General features: G+C 42.3%; 1 protein-coding gene across 1 annotated transcript in view; it reads right to left on the minus strand.

The window, feature by feature from the left end:
- Window positions 1–3098: 3098 nt before the first annotated feature.
- The window catches only part of LOC145390879 (sulfotransferase 1 family member D1-like), a 36467-nt gene continuing 15678 nt past the window's right edge, over window positions 3099–23887 (minus strand). Inside the window, exons 2-8 of the mRNA XM_080265619.1 lie at window positions 13536–13645; window positions 12421–12572; window positions 11596–11797; window positions 9662–9788; window positions 7580–7746; window positions 3288–3396; window positions 3099–3211 (exon numbers count right to left, since the gene is read on the minus strand). Coding sequence (XP_080121745.1) covers window positions 3099–3211; window positions 3288–3396; window positions 7580–7746; window positions 9662–9788; window positions 11596–11797; window positions 12421–12572; window positions 13536–13645 — 980 coding nt within the window. The remainder of the gene's footprint in view (window positions 3212–3287; window positions 3397–7579; window positions 7747–9661; window positions 9789–11595; window positions 11798–12420; window positions 12573–13535; window positions 13646–23887) is intronic.

The raw sequence follows: 23887 nt of genomic DNA on the forward strand, positions 1-23887 counted from the left end.
TCAAGCTGTGGAAGTGGCCGCCTGTGTCACATGAAAACATACAGACTGTATTAGGCCGAAGTTGTTGTTATTGTTGTGGCCCAGGACTCAGCTGACAGTGAACCCTGTGGACTGCAGGCTGAAACTGTTCTCTGCAGTCCATCATCCTTCTTTCGGGGGATAGAGAAGGAGCTGAGGAACTTTTACATAACCGGCCAGTGGAGCCACTTGATTAAACCAGTGCCACCACGTGAAGGGGTCCCCCTCCAGCGCCTTTTGGTTGATGTGGCATCGGGATAGCAATCAGTACTGTATATCTAAAGTTCTTTGTCTTTTAACTTACACCATAAAACTACCGACAAATCTGGCAGCCATGGCCATTATAGGGATAATGTCGAAGCGAAGCGGTCCAGAATTGTATCAGAAGAATAAAGGCGCAAAACCTACCTTAACGCATAGATTGTTATCAAGGAACTAAGGCTAAATCATCATCATCATAATCATCATCAAGACTTCTTTTCTCACGTAGATGAAGCGAAAGTGTGCAGTGAGAAAAGAAAATATTGGGCATCCTGTTGGCTGGTACCTATGGAAAAGGAAAAAGAAAGAAAAAAAAAAAACTAGATAAAAGAAGGGAAAAACTCTACAAGGGTATCAGCGTGGTGTGGTTTGGCACCTTCGTTCACACATCGCCGAATGAGATGCCGAATGCGCGCCGAACCGTAATCGGCTGGGATTCGGCCAGAATCAGGCCCAGACTGGCTGAATTTGGCCTTTCTGTCTGCTGTCTGTTTGATGTCACAGACAGTATACCGACGAAATAGAATGCAAACCGAACGCAAATCGAACGCAAACAGAATGCGCACAGACGCCAACCAGAAACTCCTATTTTGAAAATTAACCATCATTTTTTCGGTGCGACATCGGTACAGCATCGACGATGCATCGGCGATGCATCAATGATGCATCGCCGATGCTGTACCGAGGGCATCCCGAGTGCATACCGAACTTCCCACGCCCACCTAGGGGTGTATATATATGCGCGTACCAAAAAGCCCATCACACGCCCAGTTCCAACAGAGCAACAATGGACATCACAGCAGTCATCCCCAGCGAAGTCAACAAGCAAGCCGTGGCCCTGTGGAGCAAAGCACAGACGAACTCCCTGCTCTACCTACCTGTACCTGGAAGACGAGGAAAAAGACCACATTCCACCCCAGAGGAGGTGCAAGATTCGCCAGAAGAGGTCCTGCTGGTCCCGTGACTGGCTTCAACGACGGAAAGAATTTGGCCAATGGGAGAACCTTCTGCAGGAGCTGATACTGGAGGACAGGACATCATTTTGCAATTTCCTGCGCATGGACGAGGACCTCTTCTATGAACTCCTTGAGAGAATTCGTCCTCGCATCGAGAAGCAGCGCACCTTCTGGCGGGAGCCCTTGGAGGCAGGTTTGAGGCTCTCCATCACCCTCAGGTACCTGGCCACCGGGGACAACTACCGCAGCCTTTCCTTTGGATTCCGAGTACCTCCCAACTCTATCTCCTGCATCGTGTACGAGATGTGTGAGGCCATCATCGTGGAGGACATGGACAAGGTGATCGTTTGCCCATCGACAGCCGAGGAATGGAAACAAGTTGCGAAGGGCTTCTCACGAAGGTAGCAGTTTCATCACACCGTTGGAGTGATAGACGGCAAGCACATTCGTATGCGTGCTCCTAGCAAAAGTGGATCCTACTACTACAACTACAAGGATTTCTTCTCCCTGGTCCTGCTTGCTGTGGTCGACAGTGATTACAAATTCATGTTTGTGGATGTGGGTGCCAATGGGGCAACTTGCGATGCCCAGGTATTTACCAACTCAACCCTACACAAAGTGCTCTCGAATAACCAAGTTCAACTGCCTCCCCGAGAACCTCTGATTGATGGCAAATGCCTGGTGCCCTACTTCATCGTTGGAGATGATGCCTTCGTCCTTCAAGAATGGTTGATGAAGCCCTTCCCCAACCGAGGTCACACCTACAAGGAGAGAATCTACAACTACCGCCTCTCCAGAGCAAGACGAGTGGTCGAGAACGCCTTCGGCATCCTCGAGAACAGGTAAGTGAAATTTTGATGTCTACAAATGTCAGACGTGTCTATATATCAATCTTGGCCGCAGTCTTGGAAGTGGGGGTTGGAGTCCTCTGGGAACAGGTCTTCGGATCCCGCCTCCATTCTACTGTAGATGCTGTAGTGTGCCCATTCTCCTAGCTCTGGAAAGTGTGACTGGGATGCTTTGGCCTTTTATATATGCCTCGGTGGGCGGTGTTCAAAATTCTGTATACATTCTTGGGACAATCGGTATAATTTTGGTATGTATTCTGTCCATATTCGCCGATTCATCGTCGACATCGTACCGATTTTTAACTGTCATTTTGTCGGCGATGCATCGGCGAATGCATACTGAATGCTTGGAATGCATACCGAAGGATTACCGAATGCGACCCGAGGGCGTCCCGAGGAAGTGAGTTCGGGCAGGTCACACCGAATATTTCATGTTTGATGAAATATTCGGTGACTTGCCCGAACCCATTTCGAACACCCCGAAACGTTCCCGAAGTGCGCCGAATAGCCCAGAATTGACCGCCGAACGTTTCCTGAAGCCTATTCGGCATGCATTCGGCTTCTCTGTCGGCGATGTGTGAACGGGGTATAAGTCTCCATCAGCCCCTCATCATTTAATTCTTGCCAGCTTCAGACGATTTCATTAGGCTTAGCAGAGACCTATCGAAGTGGAGGGGTTGGATACAGCTTCAGTAACCTCCTCACTGCTACGATGCTCTCCTAAACTGAATAAAATCGTCTGGAGGTAGTAAGAATACACTAAAACTTGCATCTTAGTGAGACCCATATCTTATGTGGCAAAGGAGGCTTGGTAGCACCTCTTCTTTAGCAATGGATTTTGCATATCAAACCTTAACACTGCCTTGTGTGTTATTTATTTCACCTTGATATTGACCAAGTTTGCATCAGTTATACAGAGGAGGACAATGAATTAAACTGTGCAGAATAAACAGGTAAGGAATGGGTGTTACGAAAGCTCAGTAGTCACTTAATACACCTCTATGCAATTAGCTCACTAATTTCCAGACTTGAAATTAAGGCCAGTGTCCTTCACGTTGTCCCTGATCCATTGGTCCATCTCTTGGTTCAGTTCTGGAGAGAAGTGGTTCTTCCAGTCGCCCTTTATCCCTAGAATAAAGAAAAAAGCGTTCATATTTCTCTCTCTCTCTCTCTCTCTCTCTCTCTCTCTCTCTCTCTCTCTCACCTTTCCTAAAGAAGCCACCCTGCTTCTTCCACTTATCCTCGCTGAAGAACGCTTTGTCAATTGGTTCCCCGCGGATTTTCATAGACGAGAAGCTGGTGAACTCGGCAATCTGTGGAATGCAGAAGGAAGTAAATAATAATAATAATAATAATAATAATAATAACAATAACAGAAATAATGATAAGAATGGCAATAATAATGATAATAACAACAACAATAATAATAATAATAGTAATAATAATAATAATAATAATAATAATAATAATAATAATAATAATAATAATAATAATAATAATAATAATAATAATAATAATAATAATAATAATAATAATAATAATAATAATAATGATAATAATAATAATAATAATAATAATAATAAATAATAATAAATAATAATAATAATGATAATAATAATAATAATGACAATAATATTAATAATAGTTAATAATAATTAATAATAATAATAATAATAATAATAATAATAATAATAATGATAATAATAATAATAACAATAATAATCATCATCTTCCTCATCATCAACGTCCGGACCTCCTTTCCCACCCAAGGGCAGGGTGAGGAGTAGCAATGTCCAGACAGCCCAAATTTGCCCAGTCTAATTCGCCATGCTTCCATTCACTCATCATTCAAGCCCCCGGAATCCTGGCTCTATCGGATACGCCAAAAACATTCAACACGTTCTGTAGCTTCACATAAACGTATCAGATTGAGTCAGTCCTGACGCTGCCACGTTAAAAAGGGGTACCAAAAATCCCTGATTATTCACTTCTCCTTACAACATTCATCCAGCCAGCTCGATCTCTTGTCAGTTCCCTAGCCTCAACGACTTCCAAACCTCTCTTCCTCACACACAAGTCCACTATATCTCTCCACCTTCTCCTTGGCCTGCCTCACCTCCTTCCTCCTTCAAATTCGCTCAGGTATACCTTTTTCACCACTCTTTTGTTATCCTTTCTCTCCACATGACCATACCATCTCAGTACACTCTCTTCGATTTTGGTGTCCACAGACTTCCTCACTCCACACCTTTCACGAATCACATTATTTCGTATCCTATCCACCCTCTGTACTTCACATACATTCTTCAGGAGTCCCATCTCCACTGCTCTTACTCTTGACTTTTCATTTTCATGTTACATCATAGTCTCACACCCATATGTTAAAGTTGGCACTGACACGCCCTCGTGTAAGGTTCGTGCAGCTGCAACACTCAGGCCTCTGTTTCTTATCAAGGCCTTCATTGCACCAGCTACTTTTCTTCCTTGTGTACTCTACTTACAACTTCTTTTGCACATTTTCGTCTCTTTTCTATTACTGTGCCCATGTATTTGAGCTCTCTCACCAATTCCAGTCTCTCTCCATTCACGGTAAGATCACACTGGGAGTTACTTTCTCTCTCATTAATCATCACTTTACTCTTTTCTACATTTACTCTCAAGGCACGACGCTCACAGACATCAACAAAACTCTGCACTAGCCTACCAAGTTCTTGTTACTTGCCAGCAATATTGCATCATCAGCATACAACAAATTTGAGATATATCACCATTCATTACCATCGCCATCCCTCTCTCCATTACTCGTGTTTTTACTTCTCTCATCACCCCATGAGGACATCACACAACCTTGTTGCACGCCCACACGATCGTGAACCATTCACTTAGATGCCCATTAACCCTTACACACGCTTCGCTGCCATCATAAAAACTCTTGACAGCACCTCGCAGCTTACCATCTACACTGTACATCCACAAAACTTTCCACAATCCCTCTCTGTCTACTTTGTCGTATGCTTTTTCCAGATCCATGTCCTCACAAGCCTTCTCTGCTATCTGTCTCACTGCAAATACTTGATCCACACATCCTCTGCCACTCCTAAAGCCACCCTGTTCATCACTCACTAGGACTTCTGATCTCTCTCTTACTTTCTCTATAATAATTCTTCCATATACCTTCCCTACCACACTCAATAAACTTCTGCCACGATAGTTCTTGCACTCACCTCGCTCACCTTCGTAAAATCACAGCCTTTTTCTACTCTACAGGCACAGTTTCACTTATCCATGCCTTCTTACATATCTCCAACAAGCACTTAATTCCACTCTCTCCATTACACTTAAGCATCTCTGCATACACCTCATCAACCGCAGCTGCTTTCCCATTTTTCAGCTGCTTCACAGCACTCTTCACCTGTGCGAGTGTCACGTCTCTGGCACTGTATTCCTTCTCTGCACATTCCCAAAACCAATAATGTGTACAGCCGATCTGCTCTCTCTATTCCCATTCATCAGGCTTTCAAAATATTCTTTCCATCTGGTCCTTACTTCATCCCCATGGGTTAATAATCTACCACCTGCATCCTTCACACCATCACGTTTCCTTCTGCTTTCACTTCTACTTTGCCGTACCTCTTTCCAGAATAACTTCCTATATTCAATGTAGTTCGCATTCATTTGTCTTCCCAGATCATCATTTACCTCCTCCTTTTTCCTCGTCACTAGACTCTGTATGTGCTTCTTGCTCTCACTATACTCAGTTCTTATTTCAACTGAACCCCTGTCCTGTAACCACTTTAGCCACTTCTTCCTCTTTTCCTCCACCACTTTCTTAACCCCTCATCCCACCATGCCGTACCTTTCTTCTTTGTTGTTACTCTTGCCACACCACACACCACTTTGGCATTCCTAACTAAGCAATCCCTATATACATTCCACCTGCTGTCCAGGTCCATTTCATTCCAGTTCACTGATTCTAACTCCTCCTCTCTTTTGGTCCTGTAATCATCTGCCATTTCTTTGATCCTCAGCTTCACAACTTTCAGTCTTTCTCCCTGACTGCTCCTTTCTCTCCTGATCCACCTCACTCCTCTCAGCTTGATCTTGCATACCACAATCATATGATCTGACAGACCTCCACATCGTCCTCTCACGGCCCTCGTATCAGCAACCATTCCCATCATCGACCTCTCTACGAGCATATGTATATTCATGTGCATGTTTTGTGTTTGAAATGCGAGTTACAAATGCACATCCTCCTCTCCTGACACATATTCTTTAGTCACTTCCCATTATCATTTTCTCCTGGTACTCCATAACAACCCATTATGTCATCCTCAGGACCAGTGCCTACTCTTCCATTCATATCCCCATCACGATCACCTTGTAGCTCCTGGGCATTTCTCCCACTACGTCATCCAGCTCATCCCAAAATCTGTCTTTCTCTCACTCACTCCTGTCCTCACACAGTGCATATGCTTCAGTCATATAATGATAATAATGATAATAATAATAATAATTAATAGTAATAATAATAACAACAATAATAATGATAATAATAATAATAATAATAATAATAATAATAATAATGATGATGATAATAATAATAATAATAATAATAATAATAATAATAATAATAACAAAAATGACATTAAACATAACGATGATGATGGTGATGATATCACCATGATCATTATCATCATCGCCACTACCATCACCACCCTTATCCTCCTCCTCCTCATCATCATCATCACCATTATCATTATCATAGTCTTCATTCTTATTTTTTTTCCCGGTCCAAGGTTGGGGTGAGGCAGGATCCAGAGACACTGAAAAAGAAATTACGTAGATGGGAGAAGTATCAAGCTTCGTAGCATTTATTCCTAAGCTATTTATCTGGGCGATTATGGTATAAAATTCTTGTGTATGTTGTTCGTATCTGTTAATATAGTTGACATCAGTAGGTTGTAAGATGATGTTGAGGTGTTGTGTTGTGGATACACTGCGAAGGAAGGTGTGTTACCAAGTGTACAGAACCAGTTACAACGCCAGCCAGAAGCAATCCCTTGACTGTCAGGTGGAGAGAGAGAGAGAGAGAGAGAGAGAGAGAGTGATGACGGTAGAACTTTGAGATTTGCCTATGGTTGCTGACTACACTGTATAATGTGGGATGCAGGCTGATCACACCTAACAACTACACGTGTTTCATCAGTGACCGTCAGTCATAAGCGGCTTCCTTACACCTTGGCGGACTCAGTTTTTAGTAATAGAGTCCGGTATTTTCGTCGGGTAAGGAGGGGTCTTAGCACATCTTCCTCAACGATTTATTTTGTAAGCTATCCATTAATAGCCTCTTCTTTGCTTTTAATATCTTTTTGACATCGACGTAGGTTGCATGAATAACGCACAAGACTATAGGAGCGGAGCAGAATCAGGAATAAACCGGTAAGGAAGAGATGTTGAGGTAGCCTCCTAACCGCACGAGTGTCTCCTACTCACCTTCTTGAGTTGTTCCTCCGTCAAGTTTTTGCCGAGGAATTTGTTGATGTTCCGCAGCTGCCCCATGATGTCGTCCTTCATGTCCTCGTAGGTGGTGAAGTAAAGGTTGGGGTTGTCTCTCTGCCTCCAGGCTTGTAGCACGTGCGGCCAGTACGGGCAGAACCGGACTAGTACCACCAGGACAGATAATGCAATATGATAATTAATAAATAGATACATAAATACATACAAACAAACGTACATAAATACATGCATACAAACATATACTTGTACATACATCCATACAGTAAATTATTACGGACAATATAACATTAGTTCCACGAGAACAGAAAATAAATGAATGCATACCCGGTACATACATCCGTACCCATACATACATACAAACAAACACATACATACATACACACACATACTTCAAACAAATACATGTACGTCATTGGTGAAATCATGGTCGTATTTTTCTTCTTTCTTTTTCCATCAGGAAAATCGTCTTTGTTATTATAATTGCCAACCCCCGTGATATTCAGCCATGACCAAGAGTTGGCCGACACTGCTCTGCTTGATGTGTCAGTGGAAGCTGTGAAATGAAGTATTTTGACTCGACTGTAATATGAAGCACGTAATATATGAGTATGAAGAGAAGGGATACTGTCTGTTGTTTGGGGAGGAAGGAGAAATGTGGCAGGCAAGACAGAAGATTCTTGACGAACCTTTTGCTCACGGTTGTACTGAGATCTTCACACCAGGGGAGGGATGGGGAGGGGGAGGGAGAGGGGAAGGGGGGAGGGGGGAAGGAGGGGGGCCGAGTCTATTCTGGGGAGGGCGGTGTTCAGTGTTTAAAATTTGTGTTGGCTCTACGCCGTACGTCATTACTGTACTAAAAGCTCTGTGTACTCTTAAGGTGAATGTTTATATTGAAATTACTCCTTTGGCTGAACACAGACCTGAGAACTGAGAGCACAAAAGAGGTAAATTTTGAGTCGTCCACAATTTGCAGATAATCTTATGTGATCATATTATTAGCTATTAAAACGAAGTGCTTATCAATTGAGATTAAAATGATAAGGCAATATAAATGTATGAAGAGGAGAATTTGCGGTGTTTCTCCTTCACTTTAAAAAAAGAACATTTTCGCTTTGCGTTGTACAGAATAATGTATTACACTATATATACTTATCATCACAGTACAGTACTCAAATGTAATACCTTTAATCTCTCCCCTGAAAGTTAATGAAAAGTTATCATCCATGCTAAGCTGATCACTGAGCTAAATAACGAAACTGGGATGTGATTCTTCTGATTCTTGAACTCACTTACGGTTGATTCCCTGCCGTAACTTAGAATTAACTTAGAATTGTTTAGAAAAGAAGAACTAGAGACGTGATATTGTGTAAACCTCCTTATGTTGAATAATTTTCCTCGTAACCAAGAAATCTATGGTAATTATGTCTGAAAATCTGATCCCAGGCTACTAAAAATTTCATATATTCCTATTATTTTATACATAATGATAACTGGGTTCTTTGTAAGCTCCCACAAAGTATACAGCACAGTGTTGCACATTAAATAATTAGAAACTTCATATGAGGGGCTAGTAAGGGCAGAGGGTCTGAGGGTTTGTTTTTGGGGGTAGACCAACCAAACCCCATGGATAACACCTCTTCTAATCCATTCATCCAAGGAACGCCTTTAAAAATGTATTTCTTGTTATCACCTTATGATTTTATTTCAGGTTAGGAAAGAGTTTTGGAATAGGATGAGTTAAATGCATCCTAAATTAACCCCTTCAGTGTGCGAGTCCTTTCTAAAGTTAACTACTGTCGTCTCACAGAAGTAAGAGTAAATTAGAGAGCACGTCACCCTAATAAAAGCAAGGATAAATTAGGGAGCTTGTCACCATGATAGAAGAAAAAGTAAATTAGAGAACATGTCATTTGGCGTTAAGGAGTATTATAATCTGTGTTCTATAATCTGTGTACTGTATCTCTGTACTGTAATCTGTGTACTAAAATCTCTGTAATCACTAATGTAATCTGCACTAAATCTCTGTACCATAATCTCTGTACTATATTCTCTGCTTACAGTCGCCTTTCATAATTTCCCTGGCAAACTTCTCGAGTGATCCTTGATAGCTTGCATTCTTCATTTCACGTATGAAGTAGTAGAAGGATACCATCACGTCCTTGGGGTTCCTGGCCACGTAGACTACCTGTAACATCATCATCATCATCAATTATCATCATCATCATCATTATCATCACTTATCATCATCGTCATCAGTTATGATAACTGTCATAACCATCAGTCATCATCAATCCATCATTATCATCATCATCACCATCATCGTCGTCGTCTTCGTCCTTCTCTTCCCTTTCTTGTTGTCCACGCCATTGTTATTAATAAAACTTTCCTCATCCCTGTGGGAAGTTTTCTTGTTTTTGTCGATATTATTATTATTCTAGGGAAGATCTAAGTCGCTGCCATTGGCATACCGTTAGAGTTACAGCCTTCATTTTGTACCATATTATAGTACTGGTTGGCCGCTTCATCTGATCAGATATCATCCTGATCCTTCCAGCGGAACCCTGATAGGATCAGAAAAAAAAGTGAACCTAAAACTCAAGACCCACCGAAGTTAAGGGGCTGAAATTTGTAATGGCTTATACATTTGACACGGCCAGAAGGCAGTGCTTAATATAGTCCATCGGATCATTATTCTGTGAGATCGCCTATGGTCCAAAATTGTGACTACCCGGGAGACAGAGACATTACCTGATTTGACCTGAAAGACTAAAGCTACAGCCACCAAACTTGGTGGACTTATAGATCTTGATGACCTAAGGTGATATGCACTAGATCAGTGACCTTGACCTCAAGATCCCATTAAAGCTCGGCTTCTTGTAGACAATGTCTGAGGGAAGTTTTTCTTTATTAAAATTGTCCTTGGACAATTTTACAGTGTTCTAGCTCTTATTGTTATTATTATTATTATTATTATTATTGTTATTATTATTGTTATTATTATTTTTATTTTTATTCTTATTATTATTATTGTTGTTTGTTTTTGTTGTTTTTGCATTTGTTGTTGTTGTTGTTGTTGTTGTTGGTTTCAGCATCATCATTATCGTCATCAGCATTGTTTTTAATACACCCTTATGATTGAGTGTATTTTATTGCTCGGTGTGTGTGTGTGTGTGTGTGTGTGTGTGTGTGTGTGTGTGTGTGTGTGTGTGTGTGTGAACAATATAACTCTATGAGTGTTAATTTATCTGAACATTATTTAGTGCAATGGTTGAGGATAAGCAGTGGTGCTGACCTGCTGCTTTGTGGAACAGTAGTACAAAGGTCAAGGACAAAGAGCAAGGTCAAGATATAAGTTTCAGTCCGATAAAGCTAATGTTGTTGGAAGGACTAAAAGACAGGTAGAAATGAAATAATTCTATTTTAAGAACAATAAAGTTAGTCACAGAATAAAGTCATATATCCTATCCTAACCTGATCTAATTTAACCCGGCTTTATTACTCAAACATTTTATTCAATATCGGTCGAATTTGGTGGAATGATTAAGGGTCATCCAAGAATGGAATAATTTGATTTTGAGAACAATAGTCCAAAGGGAAAGGACACAGGGGAAGGTCAACGCAGACAGGTTAGATATGACTTAGCCAGAAGGTTGAGGGTTAGGGGGGGGGGAATCGATTTTCAAGAATAATCAGTCATCGGTCAGGATCAAAAGGCATGGTCAAAATGTAGGATTGAAGGGTGCAGGTGTGTTTACTCTCTGTGTGCTCTTCGTAACACCTCTCCCTTTACGACTTAATTTGCATATTACACCTTCATGTTCCCTTGAAGGTTTTCTGTATTGTTTATAGCACTACACAATTTGCCTCATTAGTATAGATGACAGGGAGGTGTAATGTGAAGACTATTAATGGTTAACAGTGAGACCCTTTCACTTATTTGCATCTCTCTCTCTCTCTCTCTCTCTCTCTCTCTCTCTCTCTCTCTCTCCAACCTTGCATTTGTTGAGCAGATCCTTGTTGTGCAGCTGCAGAGGGAAGTGCGATTTCATCACTCTTGGCGAGGGCTGACTCTCCGCTATCTGAATCGCCATACCGTCCTCCACTTTTTTCCCGGAACAGACTCTGCTGAACTTCTCTGCGAGCGACTTGATGTCCCTTTTGGCAAGCTTGTCGTTGTCCAACTGCAAATCAAAACTGGAATTGCAAAGGTGTAGGTTAGAGGGAGGACAGCCTGATGGTGAAGTGCAAGGATTAAAGCATCTGACTATAGACAGATAGTTCGATGGACATGTTAGCGCTCGGGTTCCTATGACTCACCTCCTTGTGAAAATAGCTTTGACACAGCATCAAGTGCTGGCTGAATGTTGTACTGTTTTATGCAAGGAAGAAGGCACCAAAGATGAGAAGCCCATAAGATTGTTCACACACACACACACACACACACACACACACACACACACACACACACACACACACACACACACACACACACAAGTAGCTCCATTATCAGACCGATACAGAGAAAGATATAGCCTGAATATTCACACACACACACACGCACACACACACACACACACACACACACACACACACACACACACACACACACACAAGTAGCTCCATTATCAGACCGATACAGAGAAAGATATAGCCTGAATATTCACACACACACACACACACACACACACACACACACACACACACACACACACACACACACACACACAAGTAGCTCCATTATCAGACCGATACAGAGAAAGATATAGCCTGAATATTCACACACACACACACACACACACACATCGCTAGATAATTACCTAACATCCAATGAGCGGACCCACAATGGCTCCTTCATCTCCTCGTTATTGGGGTCCAGATCCGGGTTCCTTAACATGACCCAAAGAATTTCCTGCATCCACGTTGTGCCGCTTTTGGGGAACCCAATGATGAACACGTCGTCTGGCCGGAGCTGGAAAAGCATCATCATCATCAGCATCAGCATCAATAAAAATATAAACTTTACTGTCATCATTATCATCATCATCATCATCAATAACATAAACTTTACTGTCGTCATCATCATTATCATCATTATTAGTAATATAAACTTTACTGTCGTCATCATCATTATCATCATCATCATCATCATCATCATCATCATCAATAATATAAACTTTACTGTCGTCATCATCATTATCATCATTATTAGTAATATAAACTTTACTGTCGTCATCATCATTATCATCATTATTAGTAATATAAACTTTACTGTCGTCATCATCATCATTATCATCATTATTATTAGTAATATAAACTTTACTGTCGTCGTCATCATCATCATCATCATCATCATCATCATCAATAATAATATAAACTTCACTATCATCATCATCATCATCATCATCAATAATAACATAAACTTCACTATCATCATCATCATCATCATCATCAATAATATAAACTTTACTGTCGTCATCATCATTATCATCATCATCATCATCATCATCAATAATAATATAAACTTTACTGTCATCATCATCATCATCATCATCATCATCATTATTATCATCAATAATAATATAAACTTCACTATCATCATCATCATTATCATCATCGTTATCATCAGCAAATTTTTCATTATCTTCAGTTAATTATAACCGTTACCACTGCCATCATCGTCATTAGTTATTCATCGTCCTTCACATTATTCTCAGCTATAACAATCCTCCTCATCAATATTCGTATCAGTATTATCGTTGTGTAAGGGCAGCTGCATCATGGAAAATAAATCGCTAAAGAAGATACGTTACGGAATCTCCAAGGCAGCACAGAATTCAGCACATACCTCCACCTCGTGTCTTGGGGTATGACAACCCCTATAACACTGAGCTGTGACGTGAGAAATAAATGGCTAAGGAAATGTGTTAGGTACCTCCATGTTGTAAAGTCGGTCCAGATATCGTGTGGTAATGGCCGGGTACAACCAGCCGTCGGGCAGGATTCGGACCAAACCACTTTGTACTTCAGCAGGTCTTCGCTGGCCTTCCGTAACTCTTCACTGGTCAGCAGTTCGGTCTCATGGCCAGATAGAAGGAGTGGCTTGTTCATCCTTAGTGGTCTTGTTTTCGCACAGGCTGTAGAATGGACAGAAAGGTTAGATGGGGTTAGCTTAGGTTGTTAATGAGGTTAGGTCAGGTTAGGTTAGGTTGCGTTATTGAGGTTAGGTCAGATTAGGTTGCGCTAGTGGGTTAGGTGATGTTAGATTAGGTTAGGTTAGGTCAGGTTAGGTTAGATTGTGTTAGTGAGGTTAGGTCAGGCTAGGTGAGGTTATATTAGGTTAGGTTAGGTGAGGTTAGGTTAGGTTGCGTTAATGAGGTTAGGTATGATAATAATAACACAACTACTAGCTACTACTACTACTACTACTACTACTACTACTACTACTACCACTACAACTACTACTACTACTACTACTACAACTACTACTACGAGGAGGAGGAGGAGGAGGAGGAGGAGGAGGAGGGTTAATAATCTATCTATCTATCTATCTATCTATAGCCCGACGCCCTACTCCCGCAAAGGGTGGCCGCAGACAAAACGCCTCCAAGTCGCTCTGTCACCCACCATTTGACTACCCTCCCCCCAACTCACCCCCCACTCCTCATATACCTCTCAACTCCATCCCTCCACCTCATCCTCGGTCTACCTCTCCCTCTCCCTCCCTCCACCTCACCTACATACACCCTCTTAGTCAGTCTTTCATTCTCCATTCTCTTCACATGTCCAAACCACCTCAGTGTATTTCTCCTAATCTTCTCAACCACATCCACATCCACCCCACAGCGTTCCTTCACTTCTTCATTCGTCAACCTGTCCCGCCATGTCACTCCACATGCTCCTCTCAAGTAACTCATTTCCACTGCTCTCACTCTTGACTTGTTCCCCTCTTGCAAGGTCCATGCCTCGCTTTCCATACGTCAGGGTAGGGATCACAATACTATCATGCAGTGACTTCTTAACTTCCATACTCACCTCCCTATTTCTCATCACTGCTTTCAGTGTACCAACAACCTTCCTTCCCTGCTGTACCCTTTCACACACTTCATCCCCCAAAGTTCCATCCTTACTCATCACACTACCCAAGTACTTGAATGCACTCACATTCTCCATATCCTCACCATCCAACCTCACTGCACACTCTGTGACTTCATTCCTCTCAAACACCATAACTTTACTTTTGTTTACATTAACTTTCAGCTTCCTCCTCCTATACACTGTCCCAAATTCATTCACCAAACCTTGCAACTCCCATTCATCTTCACCAACAGTACTGTATCATCAGCAAAGAGCAACACCGGAAGCTTCCAAATCTCACCCTCATTCATTAGAGCCACCCCCACATCCACTGCCCTACCCTGCACCTCCTTTACAACCCCATCCATGTATATATTAAACAGCCATGGAGACATCACACAACCCTGTTTCAGTCCCACATTGAGATCAAAGAACTCACTACAGCTCACCATCCACTCGCACCGTAACCCCAGCTCCCTCGTACATACTCTTTACAGCACTCAACAATTTCCTCTCCACTCCATATATTCTTAATACCTTCCACATACCTTGCCTATCTATTCTGTCATAAGCTTTCTCCAAGTCCATGAAGGCAGCATACACTTTCCTTCCCTTCTCTAGATACTTCTCCACTAAACATCTTAGAACAAATATCTGATCTACACACCCTTTTCCCTTCCTAAATCCCCCTTGTTCTTCTCCAACTAGCTCCTCTGTCATATGCCTAACCCTATCAATGAGTATTCTACCATATATTTTACCAGTCACACTAAGTAGGCAAATACCCCTATGGTTACCACATACTTCTCTCTCTCCTTTTCCTTTTGTATAAAGGAACAATTATACCTGATTTCCAGTCCTTTGGAACCCTTCCTTTTCCCAAGCCAATCTACACAACTTCCATATCCACTCCACAACAATCTCACCCCCATACCTAAGCATTTCACCACACACTCCATCAATTCCTGGGGCCTTTCCCAACTTAATATTCTTCATTGCTTCCACTACTTCCGCCTCTACTGATCTCTTCCTCCCTCCTCTCATCTCTTCTTCTCCCAGCCATTCCCCAACCTGCTTATACTCGCACTGCTCTCACTCTCCACATTCAACAAATCCTCAAAGTGCTCCTTCCATCTCCTCAGTTTCTCTCTCTTCTCCACCAACAATCTATTATTCCTATCTTTCACTCCCCTACTATTTCCCCTTTCACACTGCCTTACTTTCTTTACCTCCTTCCAAAACAATTTCTTACTCTCCCTCCATTTCACACTCAGATTCCTCCCAAACTCCTCATCCACTTTCTTTTTACTCTCCTTCACCAGTCTCTTAACCTCCTTCTCCTGCTCACATATACCCTCTCTTCTCTCTCTCTCATCTTCTCCCCTACCTCTACTCAACCATTCACTATATGCCTTCTTCTTTTTGTTCCACAGCCTGTTTCACTTCACCATTCCACCATGCTATCCCTTGCACACCCTTGCATCTCCTCCTCACTTCACAAACTGCCTCACACGCTGCGCTTATCTCTTCCGTGGAATATCTTACATACGTCTTCCAGCCCTTCCATCTGCTCTAGCTCATACCTTCCCAATCTTTCTTCCACTATACTCTTATACTCTGTCATTTTCTCACTATCTTGCAATTTCTCCACTCTTCTCACAGGAGTTGCTTCCTCCTGTCTTCCCCTTCTGTCTCCTCAACTACTTTCTTTGCAGCTCTACCTCGGCCATCACTAAGTGATGGTCCGAGACTCCATTCCCCCACCCTCTCCACACTCTTGCATCCAACACTTGTCTTCTCATTCGCTCATCCACACACACGTAGTCTATCATTGCCTTTCGTTCAACAAGTTCACCATCCATCCTCCTCATTACTTTCCATGTATACCGGTGGATCATCGTATGCCGAAAGTAGGTGTTGGCTATTGCCAACCCCTTAGAAGCACAGATGTCCACCAAAGCACTTCCATTCCCATCTACGTCAGCTGGCACACCCCACTGACCAACCACTCCATCCACTCTTACATTCCCAACTTTGCCATTCATGTCTCCAATCAACAGCACTCTCTCGCTCCTCTCAAACTTGTCCACGCACGCTTCTACACTCGCCCAAAACTCATCTTTCACTCTTGCCACTCGATCCTCTGTCGGGGCATACACACATACAACCGCCCATGCTTGTATACCTACTTTCATCCTCACCCATACAATCCTTGCACCCACTGTTCCATACTCTCTTATATTCTCCTTCCACTTCTTGCTTATCATCAGACATACTCCCTCTCTTGCCCTCTCATTTTCATTGACTCCCGCACATATACCTAAACCATATTCCCATTCTCTCACCCTTTCACCTTTCCATTTAGTTTCAGTCAGTCCACATATATCCACTTTTGCATCCTCAAATACCTGAACAATCTCTCTTTCACTTCATCATTCACTCCTCTCACATTCCACGTTCCCACCCTAAGAATGTCCTTCGTCCGTTCCTTAGTCGTCAACGTATGGTCCGTCCGGGGCCGAGGCGCTTTGTTCACTTTTTTAGTTAGTTCTTTTTACGGGGTGGGGCACTAACCCACCACCAACCCTTTTAGTCGCCTCGTACGACAAGCAGGGATACTGGGGGAGTATTCTTGAAACCCCCCTACCCCCAGGGGGTTAATAATAATAATAATAATAATAATAATAATAACAACAACAACAACAACAGGTGGGGGCGTTCACCATCCATTCATTCAGTGTAGTGCTGCTCTCGGGTGGCTGCCCTTTCCTCTCTTCTTTCTTTCCTTCCTTCCTCTGTCTTTCTTTCCTTCTTTGTTTCCTCTTCCTTCTGTCTACAGGTGACTCTATACCGAATGACAAGCCATATGGTTTCCTGTACACCAGAAAACTATTTACTACGCTGGGTGGTAACCATATAACCAAATCATGGCGCCTGGTGGTTAGTGGGTAATTAAGGCCATCCAATCGAATTGAGTCGGTGCAGGTTTATATCCAAGGGGTGGTTGGGGTTTATTGCTCATGTAATGCCACTCAGGGATGAGTGAGGCTGGTCACCCTCATCTTAAATGTCAGGACCAATTTGCCTAGCCCCGGGCTTTTACGCTTCACATGGGGCAACACAGGATTAGATAATGATGATGATGATGACAATAATAATAATAATAATAACAATAATAATAAGAGTAGTCATAGAGTTCAGCATTCGCGTCCACCAACTGATTTGAGGGAATATTTGACTTTGCGCCGTGACCCTGACCTTCGACAGACTACTCTCAATATCAGTTTACTTCATTCTTGTCTAACTTTTTAATAATTCCACTAACGTTCGTTCAGATAAGATCAGTAATATTTGAGCTGACTTTTGCCAGTGATCTTGAAATTTAATCTTTCCCTGCTATCTTGCCTTTTCACTGCATTCAAAAATAAATTTCTCTTTCACTCTTTTTGTTTTTACCTGGAGACTTCCGTAAAGTTTAGCTTATATCAGACAGAATCTGTTTAAGCTGATCTTGTGGTGGGAGGTTGGCCTTTGACCCATCGCACTCCAGAACACTACCCTGTAGATCACACTCCAGGGTGATCCTCAACTCATCCACCAAGCTAGATCCAAAGCAGATCAAAACTCTTTTACTTATTTTATTCACTTACAGATACGTGGTTCGAGCTTTGACCTTTTCCTGTGACTTTGACCTTTGGTTGATTGTTTTCAAAACTGTATCCCTCTGTTCTTCCTTTTGTTCTTCCTTGACCTTTGAGCTGTTGTTCTCAAAAGCAGTACGTCTGCTCCTTGGCCGGTTGTCAACCCATCCACCAAGTTGGCTAAAATTGGATAAAATTTTTTTGAAATATGCTGAACTCTCACACGGGTCTCACCTTGTCCTGTGATCTGCCCCTTACACTGATTGTTCAGATTTAATCGCTTCATTCTTACCTTACTGTCAATTATTTCCCAAAGTTTAGATAAAAACTATACAAGTTGATCTTGCTAGCCCGTCATACTCTACTTTGACTTAATGCTCTAAAAAACAGTTGGTGTCCATGAGACCTACCGTATTTGTCAACCTTTCCACCAAGATTCGTTAAATCGATTCACACACACACACACACACACACACACACACACACAAGTAGCTCCATTATCAGACCGATACAGAGAAAGATATAGCCTGAATATTCACACACACACGCACACACACACACACACACACACACACACACACACACACACACACACACACACACACACAAGTAGCTCCATTATCAGACCGATACAGAGAAAGATATAGCCTGAATATTCACACACACACACACACACACACACACACACACACACACACACACACACACACACACACACGTATAGAGGAAGGAGAGAGAGAGAGAGAGAGAGAATTCTGCATATAAACAAAAAAGAGCATGTTTTGCACTGTCTTTGTTTTTAGCAGCTCTGGGCTGTCTTGTAAGTGGCATAAAAGGCTTGGTAACACCTCTTACTTTGCCATTTATCCTGCTTTTTACGCCACAGTATTCTCCTATATATTTAGGTTACAAATTATGTCGGTAGTGGGTAGTTAAATTGTAAGAAATTTTTTAGATGCTCTGCGCAAAATAAGTGGCTGAGGTACAGGTGCTGGGAAAGGTAAGACAGTCACTAATTTATATCTGATAAGTATAGAACACATGGTTGTTAGATGGGATTAGCCTGCATCCCATATTACAGAGTGCAGTTTGTAGTGACAAGTATTAGTTCGCGGTATGAAATAATTTACTGACTGCGTAAATATAACACACACACACACGCGCACACACACACACACAATACTCACGGCTACACAGAGAGGCGGTGAGTGTTAGTGAGGAGGAGCAAGCATGCACTGACGTAGCCAGTGGCCTTGTAGCTGATGTGAAATTAAATCTGAGCACGTGATTGAGTGGGGCAGGATTGAAGGGTCTTGGATGTCGATGCATGAGAGAGAGAGAGAGAGAGAGAGAGAGAGAGAGAATGTTCATATGCTCCACTTCAGATCCGCTGTTTCTTTTGTGTTGCGGGGACGGTTCATTCAGCGTTATCATTAACTATCCTACATCATTTATTCACATATTTCCACTGCCACACCCATGCCCACACCAGCAGACTGAGCCGTCCCCGCAACACATCAGGCATCCCCGGCTGTGTTTTAGTGTTTAGTTAGGTAAAATTTACAAACCCAGTAGATTATATTGGCTTTATGTAACCAAATGCAGAAATGTAGTAGTAGTAGTAGCAGCAGCAGCAGCAGCAGTAGTAGTAGTAGTAGTAGTAGTAGTAGTAGGTAGGGAATCTTACACACACCTTAGATGACACTGTAATGTAAACACATCATACATAGAGACACACACACAATGACTGTTCTTAAATAACTATAAAATATATTATACATAGAATCTCATTGTATAAATATATAACCAATCACAGTAGATAAGTCTATAATATAATAATAATTAATATAATAATAATTAAAACTTTAATTTTAATATATAAAATTAATAAATATAACTTCAATTAAATAACAAATTTAAACATATTACCCTAGTATTAAATACACTATTATTATTAAATGCAGTAGTAATAAGGATATTTTAAAAATAATATCTATATAATAGGACTAATGTAAACTCCATGAAATTACAAACTAGAACTACTTACTCAACCCTCTCAAAATTCTCTTTTGTATTCAAAAGAAATACTAAACAAACCTTGTTAATGCCAATGTGCCTTAGTAAACCAAGGTGCCTCTATCTTACCCCCACAACACACCACAACCACACACCACACATCACCTGTCACAACACCAACACACACACACACACAGTGTCCCAACACCACACACCACACCACACTCACCCCTATACCATAGCGTCCGAAGACCCAATATCACTAAACTACACACACACACACACACACACACACACACACACACACACTGCCGCTACGCCACACACCACCCTCACCCCTACACCGTAACGCCTGAAGACCCATTACCAATAAACAAGGCTCCACAGTATTGCACCACACCCATTGGCAACCTACTTAACCCTTGAACAAAGAAGCGTTGTTTTACTTCATATCAAACTTTAAATACATAACATCATCAGTTCAGTCAATTATTAGTATAAGACAGAACAACTAGATATTAACTGATATGCAAAACTAGAGAAAAACCAGCAAACTGCTTCATAACTTAATCTTATTATCTACAAAAATAGAAGTAAAACAAGCACATTCTTCACTTATATCAAATCTTAATTCAAAATTCGTATAGTAAAATAGTAGTTCTAGTAACATTATATTTAATTTTGAGTCAAAAGTACTACAAAAGGTAGCCAAAGTTATTATTATTAATACTGTACCACAGTATAAAAACTTAAACACCATGGCCACGCCACAGTATTGTTGTCAGTGCTCCAGTAGGCAGCATAAGTGTATCAGGTGCTCATGTGCAACAAACAGGTCGCCGTGTACATACTGTAGGATGGGACCTTTCTGTATGAATGTGTTAGGGAATCACAGCCCACCAGAAGCGGCACTTGACCGCTTCCAACATGGCAGGCGACAGATTGGTGACATGGAAGTTGATGGGGCTGTCACTGACAATATACACGATCACACGGACATGCGTGGTGGTGAAAGACCCCGTGATGAAGCGAGGGGTAGGGATGGACGCCAAAATGCGAGAGATATGGAAGCGCTGGGTGGGTTAAATCACAATGGGGAAGTGAATAGTAGTGAAGTTGGGGTGAGGAACATCATGAGGTTTATAATAGAAATGAAACTCAAGATGAAGACCACTATAGAGGAGTGCATGAAAGAGGGAATCATCCAGGTATTATACGTCCTCAGAACGGTAGTGACACAAACAACGAGGAAGCAGAACAGCCTCAAAGGTCTGTGCGTGAAGTTGTCGTCCCACATACTGGATGGGCAAAATCCCTGAGAAAATGCAGTAACCTGGGTGAACACCGCATATAATGAAATAAGTTGGATGGTCCTCAAGTAACCTTTTTGAACTCTCCCAGATGAAATGCTACAAACTGACATGGATCAAGGAAATCACTCGCCTGATAGCCAACTACAACAATAACTCACCCATTGCCTCATTCTCTCTTAAGGTCCTTGCACTAATACCACATCTCTTCCTCAACAAGACCCGCCCCAGAGCTAGCATTGCAGAAAATATTAAAGGCCATCCAAAGGCGGGGTTGAAACATGGAAAAGAAGGTGAAATCGACAACCTACTTGAGGAAGCAAGGGCCCTTTGCAGATGAGAATAAACAACCTGGAGGCAGAAGAAATCAGAATACCAACGATGTGGCAAGGATTTTTGGCAGCAAGATGAGACAGGGGGAAGGTCTCGATGGCAACAAGATCCCTGTCAGCTGAATCAACAAACGGAGTACTTTAACCTGACAGATGAAACAATGCACCAATCCAAAAGAAAAACACCCCACTGCACTTCCATACAAGCAAGTGCCCAGTCCGAATGGGCTTGACGGCAACTACACTCCTCCCAATCCCATCATATATGACAGGATAACTGGAGATATGGTGTGGCGGAAGGCAATGCACACACAGGGAGGGGTGCAGTGACCGTCATTGGGCCTGGATACAAAATCTTGGCGAGTAATCCTCAGTAACATCAAATTTGGGGAGACAGCAACAGACCTATGCAACATCATTGCCTCACTGAAGCGAGGAAGCTGGCTTCCAGGTCAGTGCAGTAACATCGAAGCCACTGACGAAAGCTTGCAGACTAATCCCCTCTTGATAAGCAATCCTGGATGCAGGCCCATCGGGGTGGGTGAAATTTAAGACGGATTATAGGAAAACGCATCATGGAGGTGGTGAAAGATGATGCGAAGCAGGCAGTTGGCAACCTCCAAGTGTGTGCAGACCAGCAGGCAGGAGGTGAGGCATCAGTACACTCTATGAGGAAAATATCTGGGGAAGATGGGACTGTCAGTAGTATTATTAGTTGATGCCTCAAATGCATTTAATTTCATCAACCGGGAGGCAATGCCGCACAATATCAAGGTTAAATCGTCCAACATTTGCCCAATATGGTGGAAAACACCTACAAAGAACCAGCAGACCTCTACATTGTGGGTAAGACAGCGGCTTACGATGTCGGTGTAATACACTCCACAGAAGGAACTACCCAGGGGGACCCCGTTGCCATGGCTATGTACGCCCTGGCGATGACAGTGCTGCAAACCAACAGATTAAATACGAGGCCACCAAATGTAAAACAGGTAGCCTATGCAGATGATCTCACGAGTGCTGGCAAGGTGGAGGATGTGAGGAAATGGTGTGGACCTTGTAACATCTCATGGCCCTGAAATAGGTTACTACCCAAATGCATGGTAAGTCCATCTTGATCGTGGAAACCAGCTTACTATCAAGATTTGCACAAGAAGCATTTAGAGGCACAAACGTGATAGTGACCAAGGAAGGTCAGAGGCATCTAGGGGGGCTGTGACTGGAACTAAGGAATTCAAAGACAAATATGTGAGTGATAAGGTAAACGAAATGGGTAGAAGAAATTCATACATTATCCAGCCATGTAAAAACAGAACCCCATGCAGCATACAGTGCATTTACCTATGGTGTAAAGCACAAGTGGACCTTCGTGATGAGGACCATACCAGACATCGAATTGCTGCTACAACCACTGGAGGATGCAATCAGGGATTCATTCCTCCCATCTCTAACCAATGGCCACATCCCCACACCAGAAGAGAGGGACCTTTCTAGCCACTACCATCCAGGATGGGAGGCCTTGGCATTATAAATCCAGTAGCCGTGGCAAGCTATGAACACATGAAGCATTCACATCAGGCTCACCGGAATCCTTGTCACAGAAGATCTGCGCCCAGGTTGAGACAGAGTGAAATCTGACCACCAAAGGCAGAAAGACATAAAGACACAGATAAGCAAGGAGCGTGAAGCAAGACAAAAAGACCAACTGCAGCACATAATCGAGCATCTAACACCGGACCAGTGCAGAAGAGTTGGAATTGCACAGGAGGTTGGGGCATCGAACTGGCTCACAACCCTGCTCTCTCAAGGCAAAAGGGCTTCCACTTCACCAAACAAGAATTTATTGACGCCGAGGCCTTGAGATATGTAGGCCACAGAGAACCTACCTCAACACCAGCCTGTGGCACTGCC

This window comes from Coenobita brevimanus, chromosome 16 (assembly GCF_032717465.1).
Source record: "Coenobita brevimanus isolate Jiangsu-jjx chromosome 16, ASM3271746v2, whole genome shotgun sequence".
NCBI classification, from domain to species: Eukaryota; Metazoa; Arthropoda; class Malacostraca; order Decapoda; family Coenobitidae; genus Coenobita; species Coenobita brevimanus.